This window comes from Protopterus annectens, chromosome 1.part1 (genome assembly GCF_019279795.1).
Source record: "Protopterus annectens isolate FY-2018-M chromosome 1.part1, PAN1.0, whole genome shotgun sequence".
Classification (NCBI taxonomy): Eukaryota; Metazoa; Chordata; order Ceratodontiformes; family Protopteridae; genus Protopterus; species Protopterus annectens.
The window spans coordinates 1249107767-1249120726 of record NC_056726.1 but is presented as its reverse complement, the minus strand read 5'-3'; the positions used below and the strand labels follow the sequence as shown (position 1 = coordinate 1249120726).

The 12960-nt window shown below is 41.8% G+C and overlaps 1 protein-coding gene and 1 long non-coding RNA gene across 2 annotated transcripts in view; both read left to right on the top strand.

The window, feature by feature from the left end:
• The window catches only part of LOC122809677, a 323847-nt gene extending 321792 nt beyond the window's left edge, over positions 1 to 2055 (top strand). The window contains exon 5 of the mRNA XM_044081351.1: positions 1229 to 2055. Within this exon, the coding sequence (XP_043937286.1) occupies positions 1229 to 1765 (537 nt within the window). The 3' untranslated portion in view covers positions 1766 to 2055. The remainder of the gene's footprint in view (positions 1 to 1228) is intronic.
• Positions 2056 to 9429: 7374 nt separating this feature from the next.
• Positions 9430 to 12492, top strand: LOC122809684. Its single transcript, XR_006365938.1, has 2 exons — positions 9430 to 10475; positions 11965 to 12492. It is a non-coding gene; the product is annotated as an uncharacterized LOC122809684 (long non-coding RNA).
• Positions 12493 to 12960: the final 468 nt, after the last annotated feature.

The window sequence follows — 12960 nt, the reverse complement described above, 5'->3', positions numbered from 1 at the left end:
TGCAGTGCATTTTTTTCTGTGCATTAGCATATTGTATGTCTTGCTGTCACTTTCTCAAATTATTAAAAACTAGATATGGCTTCTAAAAGTGTGCAGCTTTTAGTCAGGTGATCTTCCCCTCAAGTATCCACCAATGTCCATTTATTTTGCTTTACCGTTGCAGTGATCCACATGGAGACCTCCAGGCAGTCTCTGGGATTTATACAGTGATCTTTTTCCCATCTCTGAAACCATTGGCTGCTCTGCTGTGTCAGAGATGCTTGTTGCAAGAACCAGATAATTGTAAGCATCATGCTTCTTATAATGGCAAAACGTTTAAGAGAAGCTCTTGCAGCAGGACACTTAGGCTTGTCTACCTACCTCTTTTCATATTCACTTGTTTTTGTTACATTCTCTGTTGCCATGTTGGTATGGTGGTGAACTTATACTGCCTTTCTGCTTGGATTGATGCACAGAGAATTGTTTTTTAGTTTTTTTGTCAGATGGTCTCTCTCTTCTGTCCTCCTCGTTCTTTTTTTTGGGGGGGGTGTTCCCCTGAGGGCATCTACAGGATAAAAGAACAGGAAGAAAAGTTGATACTACCTCATACTGTTAAATGAGAGCTAACGTGAGTGAGTGTGATGCCCAGTAAGACAAAGAAAAGCTGGGGAGTATCTAGTGGTAGGTCGTACTACCTACATATGACCCTAATACTTCTTGTAAAATCACTGTTGTGTGAATGCACATTATCATGGATATCTCACATAGCTATATTTTTCCACAGAGCAGTAATATTATTGAAGAAATAAAACTAAGCTTACTAGGAAACTGGAGTATATAAATATCATGCCTCTCAACTGTCCCTGATTTTGACTCAGATTTTAACTCTGTCCCTCTTAATCTCTCCTAAAACTAGTGACTTTTGGAGGAAAGGTGGTGAATTACACAATGAATAATGACAATAATTAAGAGTTATAAACTTCTTTTACTTCAGAAAATGTGTATTAATTCACATGCTCTGATTTTGTCAATGTTTCAAGTTAATAGCACTAATATTTTAAAAGTGTCCCTGATTGTCCCTGATTTTTTCTTGACTTGTCCCTGATTCTGTTGAAATTTGTCCCCAATTGGTTGAGAGGTCTGATAAATATTGATGTATGTATTTGCCACTTTTGTTATTAATTGATTTTAGTATTGAATATATTTTACTGACAAAAAGGAATGACATTTTTCTTTTTTTCTGTCCCAGATTCCAGTTATATACAGCCAGAAGTATATTGATAGTTTCCAGCCTAAGAGAGTCATCCACCACCAGGGTATCACACTTACCATCTTGGAGTGCACAGACCTTTTCTTTGATGTCAGTGCTAAGGACCGCACTAAGCTGTCGAACACTAGACCTTACCGTGATCACTATATTCGCCATGGCTATGTCATTGCTTCCCCAAATGGTTTCATGACTTTCAGCTCTAGTCTGCCTTTTGGAATTGCAGGAAGAGTGGGAGAAGAACACATCACTTCAGGAGAGGAAGAGTGGGAAAGTGAACAAGGGGTTTCCACACTCAGCCTCCCTCCGTTCTTGCAGAATATTCCTGTGTTCCTCCCACCAGAGCAGCAGGATTTGGTTCAGCAGGTCTTGAGTGTAAAGAGCCTTGTTGATAAAGTCCTCAATTATCGCTTTCTCAAGAATGTGTACCCTCAGAGTATGGTGGTACAGGTTGATCGAGTGTGGACTATATGCTGTTACTTGGCCTGCATGCTGCATGAACCTATGGGACTTCAGTGAAAATGGATCTTGAAGCCCAAATACTATGTGAGGGTCATTAACTAAGATGACATGCTTTTAACCAAAGATGAGAAGAAGATTCCATCATGAAGCAAAGGATGTGAAATGCATCTGCAGAGTCGGAAGAAAGACGTCTTTTCTATATGCATGTAGCGTACTTTAGTTAAGGCAATAAATGGGCATCAGTAGCTGAATGACATTCCTTTAAGGATAATAATTATTTATATATAATGACATTGAGCTACTTTATTGCAGTGATCCAAATGGAAATTTCCAGGTAGTCTGTTGATATTTAGACCATGCCTCAGATCTCAGTTACTGAAAAAAGCCTTCTTGTAGCTACTTTGGCTGCATATTTTTTCTGTTACTTTAAGTAAATGCAAAATAACAAAAATGTGCAGTTGCAGTACAAAAACTGTTGTCCTTTTCAGTGAGGTGAACTCAGAAGTAAGCACAGAAAAATAAGTGGGCCAAAAATATAGCTTCAAACCAGGTACATGATTGACATCTCTGTGGAGAAGTGACAGTGTGAGCTGTAGTATTGTTAGTTTGGAAACACTATAAATGTAGAATCACAGTATGTTAATTTGTGAAAGCCATCAAAACACCCCTCCATATTCATCGTTTTAGAGACTTTGAATGTGAAGTGGGGAAAATATTGGCTAAGTATATGATGCACTTCTGATTAACTATTTGCAGTTAAATTTGAAATTTGGCAGTAGTTATAGTTTGTCGAGAGTGTAGTGTTAGGTCAGTGAGCACAGTGTGGTATTTGGAGCTGAATTCCTAAAACAGAAGAATGACTGACTGGTGTAGACAAAGACACCTCGTATGATGGGTGAGAAGTGGAACCACATTACTTTCTTGTGCAGTGATTTGGTGATCAGGATTTTATTCAGTTTTTTTTTTTTTTTTTTGCAGTCTCATGTTAATCTCAGTAGCTTTTATTTCTGTTTGATGCATTTTAAAACTCATTTTTTCAGTTTTGTTTCCATATCTGTTTTTACTTTTCTTAATTTTAATTTAGTTGTTCGGTCTCAGTTGTAACATTTAACTTAGATTTTGTCTTTATGGTCACTCAAACTGTTACCCTGTCTTTCATCTGATATTTAAAGTTGAAATTTAGTTTGACAACCTAAGTGCTGTCTGGATGTTTGTCATTAGAAGTATGTACAACTCCCCCAAGGAATATGCTCAGCTGCATCATATGACAATGAGCATATATCATCTTCAGGATTTGAGCAGCTTGTATTTCTTCTTGTCGTATGGTAGCCCTAGCTGCTTGACCCACACTGCTATTGTGTCAGACTTGCACTGAGTACCTTGTTTCAGAAGAACATTCCCTCTACTTGCTTAAATATCTTTGCAGTGTAGTGTTGGTATTCAGAATTAAGATGATGGATATGGCAGTAAGGATTTGTTGTTTCATTCCGCCACACTGTTGGGCCAACAATTTAGTAACCAGCGATCTGATGGTGTTAATCTTCATTCATTCCTTACAGATGGAAATCGGTTTTGTCCTTGGAACCGAGCCAGCCTTTTACCAAGCTCGCGCCAGCCCTAAACTCTCAAGCTAAGGTTTTACCCACAATGCCCTCTTCCCTGTCACCTCATATCTTGTTTGCCGCATTGCCACGTTGCCATAAAGCTATGCCAAGCCAACTCTCACAACCTAAGTGATATAATTTGATTTTATTACTCTTAGATCTTGAATTTTCTCACTACTTTTTTATCTCATTCCTGTCTACTTGCTTTATCGAACTTCTCACTGCCTTCCCTGACTCTAAAACCTTTCTTTCCATTTTTCTTACCCTTGTGGTAACCTTCTACAATCATTGGTAATCTTTCCTTCTACCTTTTTAGGCAGCCCTTGCTTACTATCATTGGTACCTCTTCTCTCCTTTAGCTTTACCTTAAAAAAAAAAAACTATCTTTTAGTATTCCTGTTTTGTTTTTCTATTGTGTGTGTGCGAATGGTGTCCCTCTTATTATGTTGGAAAAGAAAGGCACCACCAGTTTCAAACAGTGTAGTGTGTGTGGCCACAAACTACCACACTCTGACACTCATGATCTTTGTGTATACTGCCTGGGCATCCCATATCTTTCCATCCAACCACCCTGTGGGATATGTAAAAATTTTTCTTCTAGGACCTTGAATGAATGAAGAAATAAGCTGATCTTGAAACGCCTGTTTAAAACACCTTTTTTGGAGGCAATCTGTTGGATGGAGGGCTCACCCCCTCCTAGCAAACATCATAAAAAAGGCCACATTCTCAATCAGCTCTCCAGAGGCCTAAAGGAACCTAAGACTAAATTGTCTAAACTATCTAAGCCGACTTTTGATGGTTGCATTGACCTCAGCTCCGGCCTCGGCACTGTCTTCACAGATTGTGTCTCCCATATCTACCTCGAAGCCAAAAGCGTCTAATTCAGCACTGTCTCAGGCCTCCGAACTGACCTCAGCACCGACAGTACCAGTACAGACCTTTTCAGCACCATCGATCTTGGCGCCATATCCATCCTCAGAACCATTATCCATTCCCATTGTCTCTAAATTGGAAACCACCAGGATGAAATATTCACCCTCAATAGACCCCTTTTTGGGGCAACAGTACAGCCCATTTTTAGAGAGGCCTGAGTGCCCATCAGGATTGTTTGTGCAATCATGCAATCAAGTAGGAGCCTGTTGGAAAAGGATGCAGCGCACCTTGTCGATCAGCTGCTGATGGCCAGAGGGATTTCTTTTCCTGCTAAGTCTACTCTCCCCGTTGGAGGTAGTCACACTTCTCCACAGACTCCAGCCTATTTTCCTTCTCCAACTTCTATGCAAGTTTTGAAGCCCCCTGAACCGGCATTGACTCCCCTTGCTTCAGTTCCATTGGTGGACCTCACCATGGTATCAAAGCCGTCCGTGTGGCTCCCGGTGCATTTGGCACCGGGTCTCTCTCAGGATCATGGCTGTCCCATCGGCACCAGATTCCCTAGCTCAGCACCTATTTTTTCTAACGTGCCATCCACAACTCCTGGTTTGGTGGCTGGTTCGTTGGAGTGGGATGTGACCCCAGTTCCAAGGTTGTCTGGCTCGTTTCCGGGCTCCCATCCCTCTTCAGGTGGGCCGGCCTTTCAGGGCATGGAGAGGGCCCTTGCCTCAGTAGGTAAGCCTTTGGTGTCAGTACTGTTACTGGCTCCCTCCCTGCGCTGCAGGTGACACAAGCCACTGTTGTTGGACACCGGGTGCAAGAGCCTCAGGACACCCTGCCCCAGGGTGCTGTTTCTTCTGAGTCTTCCCCAGAATGTCCTACTGAGGAAGTCAACCATAAGAAATCATGCAAGAGGAAGCACGTAGTCTCCCCTGAAGAGTCTTTGACCAAAGACACTGATTTTGATGTTGGGGAAGTGTCCCCATGGTTCCCCTCTGAGGAGGTGCCCTTTGGAGACATTCTTGAGATTTTTGAAACAGAGGGGTGGCTGGCAAACCTCCAACCCTTTCCCAGAGGAGTCTGTGTTCCTGCAGACTTTTCGTGTCCAGCCTCCTACCTCCTGGGTGACCCCACCTGCAGATGAGCTTGTCCAGCTCGTCGTGCAGCATGCATGGAAATGTCCTGACACCACTGAATTGATTCCTCGGAGGCTGGACAAAATTTTATCATCCCCAGAGCTACACCCACATTGGTCAAGGGGTCTTCCAGTAGACACCATGGTGGCGGTGGTGGAGGCAGCTACCAGGAAAGAACTGGCCGAGGAGAGCCAGACTGTCCACCCACCCAGCAAGGAGTCCCAGGCAGTGGACAGGCTAGGGAAGCAAGTCTTTGCTTCATCGACCATCGTAGGTAGGTCTTTGAATTATTTGGCACACTTCACAAGGCTCCAGAGAGATTTGATTAACAAACTCTCTGAGACCTTAGCAGGAGCTGTGTCTGATGAGGTCTGGGATAAACTGGCCTCACAGCTAGTTACCCTCGAATCCATTTCCAACTCCTCCATGCGTCTGATATCCCATGCCATAGAAGGAGCTCCTAGAGCGGCAGGTTCAGCATTGTCATGGGACTTCATGTCTGGATGCACCCATACGATTTTGTGGACCCCTTTAAGTCCTCCTTCTTGAATGCTCCAATTGAAGCCTCTTCACATTTTGGTCCCAAAGTTAAAGAAACATTGGCAAGGTGCTAGCAAGATGACAAGAGCCTTTCTGCCATAGGTGTACATTTTTCAGCTCCTCAACGCTCCTACTCTAGAAACCAGACGAGTGGAAAGATGTAACACAAAAAAATCACAGGGTCCTTTCCATGACTCACGTGCCGAGTTTTCCCTTGGAGGCAGAGGGGGTAACTCTAACGGAAGACACCCCTTTCAGGGCAGGGGAGGGCTGCGTAACCAGGGCTCCAGAGACTCTTTCTCTGGCCAACCGTATCAGTGCTCCTGAAGAGTGGCCCGATTGCTTTCCTTTGGAAACAGTCAGGGGACGTTTCTCCTTGTACCCTTCTGCCTGGCAAACAAAAACAACAGATTCATATGTACAATGGATAATCACCAGAGGATACAACATTTCATTCCACCTCTACCCCACCCCCCACCTGAATTCCTGATATTCCACCCAGTCAAAGGGAAGGAAGCAGCAGCACTAGAAATTCAAAAGCCACTCCAAAAATGAGTCATCCAAGCAGTCTCATCAGACCAAATAGGATCTGGATTCTACTCAAGATTCTTTTTGGTGCCAAAACAGATAGGGGACTGGAGACTGATTCTAGATCTCAGCTTGTTAAGCAAGTTCATCAAACAAGAGAAATTCCGGATGGTCACGGTTCAGTCTATCCTCCCCTTGCTAGAGAAAGACAATTGGATGTGCTCAATAGCTCTTCAAGATCCATATTACCATATACAAATGGACAAATGCTCAAGAAGATACCTCTGCTTTGGTGCAGGACCAATCATTTTCAGTTCTGAGTACTGCCCTTTGGACTCTCAACGGCTCCCAGAGTGTTCACCAAGTGCATGGCAGTAGTGACAGCTCACTTGAGACTGCAAGGATTCTGGGTGTTTCCATATTTAGGCGATTGGCTCCTCACCACCCCCACCAAGCGTCTACTGGAAGATTCTCTGTCATATACTCTGAAAATAGCACAACATCTGGGTATATCGATAAATTGGAAGAAGTGAAACTTGACCCCAACTCAGTCTCTAAAATTCATCGAGGTAGTTTTGGATATGACAAATTGCTAAGCATCCCTACCAGACCACAAACTATAAAGGATAAGATTCCAGATTCGGACGATGCTCTGTCTCAACCTATCCCCAGCTCAGTCTGTACTTCAGCTACTAGGGTCTATGGCAGTGTCTGTCACCATTGTACCCCTAGCGAGATTCTACATGTGACGTCTGCAGTGGATACTACTTACCCAGTGGTACCCCTTACATCACCCTCTATCCTTCTATATCCAAGTGACTTAAAGATGCAGCCAGGACTTATTGTGGTGGGTGAAACCAAATGGTTGACAGTGGTCTTGCCCCTTCTGCCCCCATTAGCCCAAGGTAACCACGGATGCCTCCCTGATGGGGTGGGGGGGCTATATCAGGGAAATAGAGTCCAAGGTTCCTGGTCAGAAACAGAGGCCAAATTGCATATCAGTGCCCAAGAACTGAGGGCAGTGCTTTTAGCGTTGCAAGCATTTCATCCCATCCTTCCATCAGGGACCATTCCAATTCAGTCAGACAACATGTCAGAGGTCTGGTACATCAACAAACAAGGGGGAACCAAATCCTTCCCATTGGAATCCTTGAGAATTTGGCAATGGGCGATAGCTTCCAAACGCTTTCTGATAACAACACACATTCCCGGGAGCTCCAACGTGATTGCGGAGAAGTTGAGCAGATGCATTTTTCAACCTCACGAGTGGTCCCTCAATCCTCTGATAGTGGCAAAACTTTTCAAACACTGGGGCCAGCCTTGCTGCGATTTGTTCACCTCCCCAGTCAACCACAAATGCAGCAACTACTTTGCCCTGTACTCCCCCACCCAGGGGAGTCACCAAGGGACACTCTGGTCCATGATTGGCCCTTGGGTCTTCTATACACCTTCCATCCTATCCCCCTCACCCCCCCCCTATTCTTAAAGAAAGCCCTCTGGATGAAAAACAAAGTAATCCTCATTGTCCCCTATTGGCCTCGTCAAGTTTGGTTCCCCTTCCTTTGGCCTCACCTTCTAGATTAGCCATGGATCTTACAGCCATCCCCGGAGTTGATCTCTCACCCACAAGGATTGGTTCACCTGAACATCTCCAATCTCATGCCGACAGCTTGGTTCCCCCACTTCCAGGGATTGTCATGCAGAATGACATTTCTCCCCTAGTGCATCATATACTTATTGCTTCTAATAAATCATCCACCAGAGGGACTTATCGCAGCAAGGAGAAGAGATTTTCGACATGGATACAAAACAAAAAGCTAGATCCTTTTACAGCGCCTATTACCACCATTCTTGAATACTTAGCAGACCTACTTGATTTAGGTGCAGCAGCCTCAACTATTCGAGTTCACTTCGCTGCCATTTCTAATTACCACAGTGGATTTCAAAATTCTTCCCTTATGTCTCACAGACTTTGCAAAACTTTCTTAAAAGGTGTAATCCATTTTAAACCTGCTTTCAGAGAACCAATAAACCCCTGGGCTCTCTCATTAGTTTTACAAAATCTAACTGGACCTCCCTTTGAACCAGCATCTAGTTGAGATCTAAAATTTCTTTCATGGAAGTCCCTTTTCTTGATAGCCATCACGTCGCCCAGACTTATATCAGAATGTCAAGCCTTATGCATCAAGCATCCCTACCTTATTTTTCATAAGGACAAAGTATCTCTCTGAACAAACCCGTCTTTCTTGCCAAAAGTTATTTCACTTCTTTCCATTAACCAAACAATTGACCTCCCAGTATTTTTTCCTAACCACTAACAGAGGAGAGTATTGTTTGCACTCGTTAGACATGCATAGACAAATTAGTTTTTATCTTGACGAACAAAATCTATCTGGAAATCAGATCAATTGTTTGTGACTTTTTCAGGACACAGAATGGGATGTCCTGTTTCCAAAGTAACATTTGCAAAATGGTTGAGGAATTGTATCATGCTCATTTATAACAGAAATAATCTTTCACTACCACGTAGGGTTAGAGCCCACTCTACTAGGTCAGTGTCCACTTCTGCGGCCTTTCATGCTAGAGCCTCTTTGAATGACATTTGTGTGGCCACAAGCCACAACTTGGGCCAACCCTCATACTTTCATCACTCATTAGAAATTGGATTTGGCCTCCAAAGGAAGAGCATCCTTCAGTTCAATGGTGCTCAGGAACATCCTTCCATAAGGGCCTCCCAGAAACAAAGGTAACTGGGGAATCTGTCCCATCGGTAAGGAATGAATGAAGATTAATGACAACTGATAAAGAAGTTATGTCTTACCATAATGTTCCATCTGTGTTGTTGATCTTCATTCATTCATTCATTACTTCCCACCCTCTTTACCCCACCAAAGGCTCCCTAGAGGATCGCATTAGGTACACTCCCTCTGCTTTACTTTTATCTGACAAACTCGATCTGAGATGACATGGAAGAGGACATTGTGGATAAAACCTTAGCTCGAGTGTTTAAGGCTGGCGGAAGCTTGGTAAAAGACCGTCTCAGTTCCGAGGACGGAGCCAATTCCCATCGGTAATGAATGAATGAAGATCAACAACACAGATGGAATGTTATGGTAAGACATAACTTCTTTTTATAAATTTTCAGTGTATTTTATATGTAGAATGGATAATATGTTTTGCAAGAAGGAAATGTCACATACAGTACACTGTATTGTATGCAATAGATCTGTTTCCTGAAAGCCTTAGTTATTTTCTATAGCTGCTTTACTTTCTGTAGCAACCTTGCTTTTTCATGTATATTATCTTTTAGCTTTACACTGTGCTGTTCCTACCACCCTGTTTTACCTATTTAAGCTTAAAGCATTATGAAGGCTGTTTATGAGACATTAAACAGCAGTCTCATTTTTCCTCTGGATGTCTCCTGATAAACTAGCATTTAACACCTTATTCAAAGGCAAGTTTCCTGCTCTTTGAAATGCAGCTTAGTCTTAGCAGTTCTCACGCAAGGAGAAAAATGGATTTTATTATTTGTATTTTTTGTATAAAAATAGTATGCTCTGCCTTTAGTTCTGTTACTTTTAAAATAGCAGACAGCTGGCCAGGAGCTACTGCAGAATTTGCTGCTTCTGTACCAAATCTGTGGAAATGTCCAGATTCAATGACAGTTTCCTACATGAAATTACTTCATCATTGATTAAAGTGATACCATTGTTGCAGCCCTTTGGGGTTCTGCCTGAGGGGAGAAACTGCATTAAGTGTGGCTACAAGGCTTCCCTTGTAGCTCACAAATCAACCTTCCTCTGGAAATGTAGAACAAAGAAATGCAGACATAAAAGTGGTATGCTGACTGGAGCGTTTTTTGAGAAAAGTAGATTGCGTCTACAGTCACTTCTGAGGCTGCTGTACTGCTGGCTTAGAAAGTTCCCAGTCAGAATGGCTGCAGACCGTCTTGGCGTTTCTCCAAAATTTGTTGTGGTTGGTGACAGTTACTAAGGGACATCTGCATCTGGAAACTTCTTCAGGACCCTATGTTACTCGGGGGTCCTGGAAAGAAAGTCCATATTGATGAAAGCCTTTTAATACACGGTAAGTATAACCATGGGAGAAACCTGGCAAAACAGGACAGGTGAATGTTTGGAATCTGTGATTGCTCAGAAATAACTGGTTACCTTACCTTTGTGGATAGATGAGAAGCAGCGACATTATTACCCACTGTCCAATGACATTTTTTGCCAGGAAAAACATTATTTCCAGTCAGTGGGCAACTTACCAGAGCATTGAAGACATACCAGGGATGAATTGCAAGCACAATTTAATGGCCAAATAGTAAGGCTATCTCGCCTCATAAATGACTGTGAACTTTTTTCCAAGGAGATTTTTGCACTAATTGGTATGTTTAAGGATAGGGGGTATCCTTTGGAGTTACTCTTAAAAATCAAGAAGGAGGTTCTGATTAAAAGGGGCACTACATGTAAGCCGATTTTAAAAGCAGGCTTAATGGTCAGTAGAGTGGCTAAGGACAACTTTGATTCACATGTCCTGGTATTGCAGTATAATGAAGAGGCACCAACATTAGTGGCTAGTATAAAACGTTTATGGGATGTACATTTCGATAAATATATGAAAGAAAAATTAGGGTTACAACCTAGGATAGTCAATAGTAGGGGTAGGAACCTTAAAAACATATTGGAGAGTGGAATTACAACAAAAGTTACACACAGAACTTTAATATACAAATGTGGTGCATGTAAGGTTTGTAAAAATATTATTGATGGCACTAGTGTGTTAGCGGGGGGTATAAACATACCATAGGTTGCCCTGGAAGATGTAATTGCAATACCACCATGGTAGTCTATCTAGCCACGTGCCAATCCTGTCTAGGTGTCTATGTAGGAAAGACCATCAGAAGACTTTGGGACTGTATTCTAGAGCATTTGAGGGACATCAAGAATAAAAACACCCACAATGCCCTATATATTCATACCTTGGAATGTCTAAACTTCAAAAGATTTGTATTTTTTGTTATTGACAGGGTTTGTGGTGATGTTGGGGGGGGGGTGATGTTAAACTTGAGTTGGAAATTAGGGAGGCTAAGTGGCAGTTTAGATTGAATGCCTGCTGCAAACCTGGGTTGAATGACTTTGTTTCAATAGCTCCCTTTTTAAAACAGAGGACTACAGAAATATGAGTTCTTTATAATTTATTTATTTTTTTTTATTTACAATTTTATTGCAGTCTCTTATCGCTAATATTTCTGTTCTTATCCTTTGTGCATTTACAGCATTTAAAATGTTTTTAACCAACACTACACACATTGTAGTGTTTTTTTAATGTTTGAAACTTTCTCAATAGCAAAAGAAATGTAGCAAAGCTTAGGGCTATTCTTTGTTTTTGATGTAATTAGTTGAATGATTGATTATTACCTTGGGTATATAACTACAATTTAGCCTAATTGGTTTGACTCTGAAGAAGTCATTTGAATTTTATGGTGAAAGCACTCAGTCTGTTGGTGCTGTATTAAACTGTTTGCTACAACTTTACTGCCTTGGTGACTCGATTTTTTTTTATTTTCCAGTGTTTTTTCTCATGAATTGCAAGCACCTTTTGGTGAATCACAGTCAAATTTGAGTATACCCACTGTCAGATGCACACACCAGTGCTGTGGAGAGCATGTGGTCAATTTGCAAGGGACAGTTTAAGGCCATGAATGGTACCATGCCACATATGGTTCCCAGTTAATTAGACAAATTCATGTGATCAATAAATACTGGGAAGGTTTTGATGAGTTATTTATCAACTTGGTCAGATCAGGGAACTCCAAGAAGTTCAGCACATGGCGGGTGCTGAGGCCAGAAATGAAGAAGATTCCAGGACACTGATTCAGACAAGGAGAAAGAGCATCCGTGACTGTGAATATTTTGTTTTAATCTATGCAAAAGGGTTAATGATTTACGATTATTTTTTTTATACTATTCATTTGGTGGAAGCGGCTCTGTGTGTGTCCTATTCCTTTGTGCTTTTTGAATTTTTACTTCTTGGGAAGTGGGTCTGGGTGTGTTAAGTTTTAGAAGACATATTAAATAAAGTTCACTAAAGAAATGTTTGTCCAGTGCCTTATTTTTGTTCATTTCTGGATAATGACTTGCTGCATCATGCAAGTAACAAGACATCACCTGCTGTTAACTTACTCCGTGAGTGCACAGTGACAGTTTTATCTGTTATTTAAGTATGGGACTGCATAGTTACAGTTTTATGTGTGTATATGCTCTACATCACTGAGTTCTCAGTTACAGTTTTATGCGGTTTTTGGATAATGACTTGCCACATCACTTAAGTAACAAGACTGAAACTTTGGTTTATTAAATCATTGTTCTCTTTATACCTCTCTAAATTAGTGAGTTCTCAGTAATAGTTGTATGCGGTTGTACTGCTCAGTATAGTCAAAGTATGGAGCTTTCTTCCACTGACTGTATGCTTTGCCTTTATTAGGACTGTTCCTGATTTACAACACCCCCATTTCTATCTCAAAATTGTAGTTTGTTTCTTCTGCAATTGACTTGTTTTTCCATGA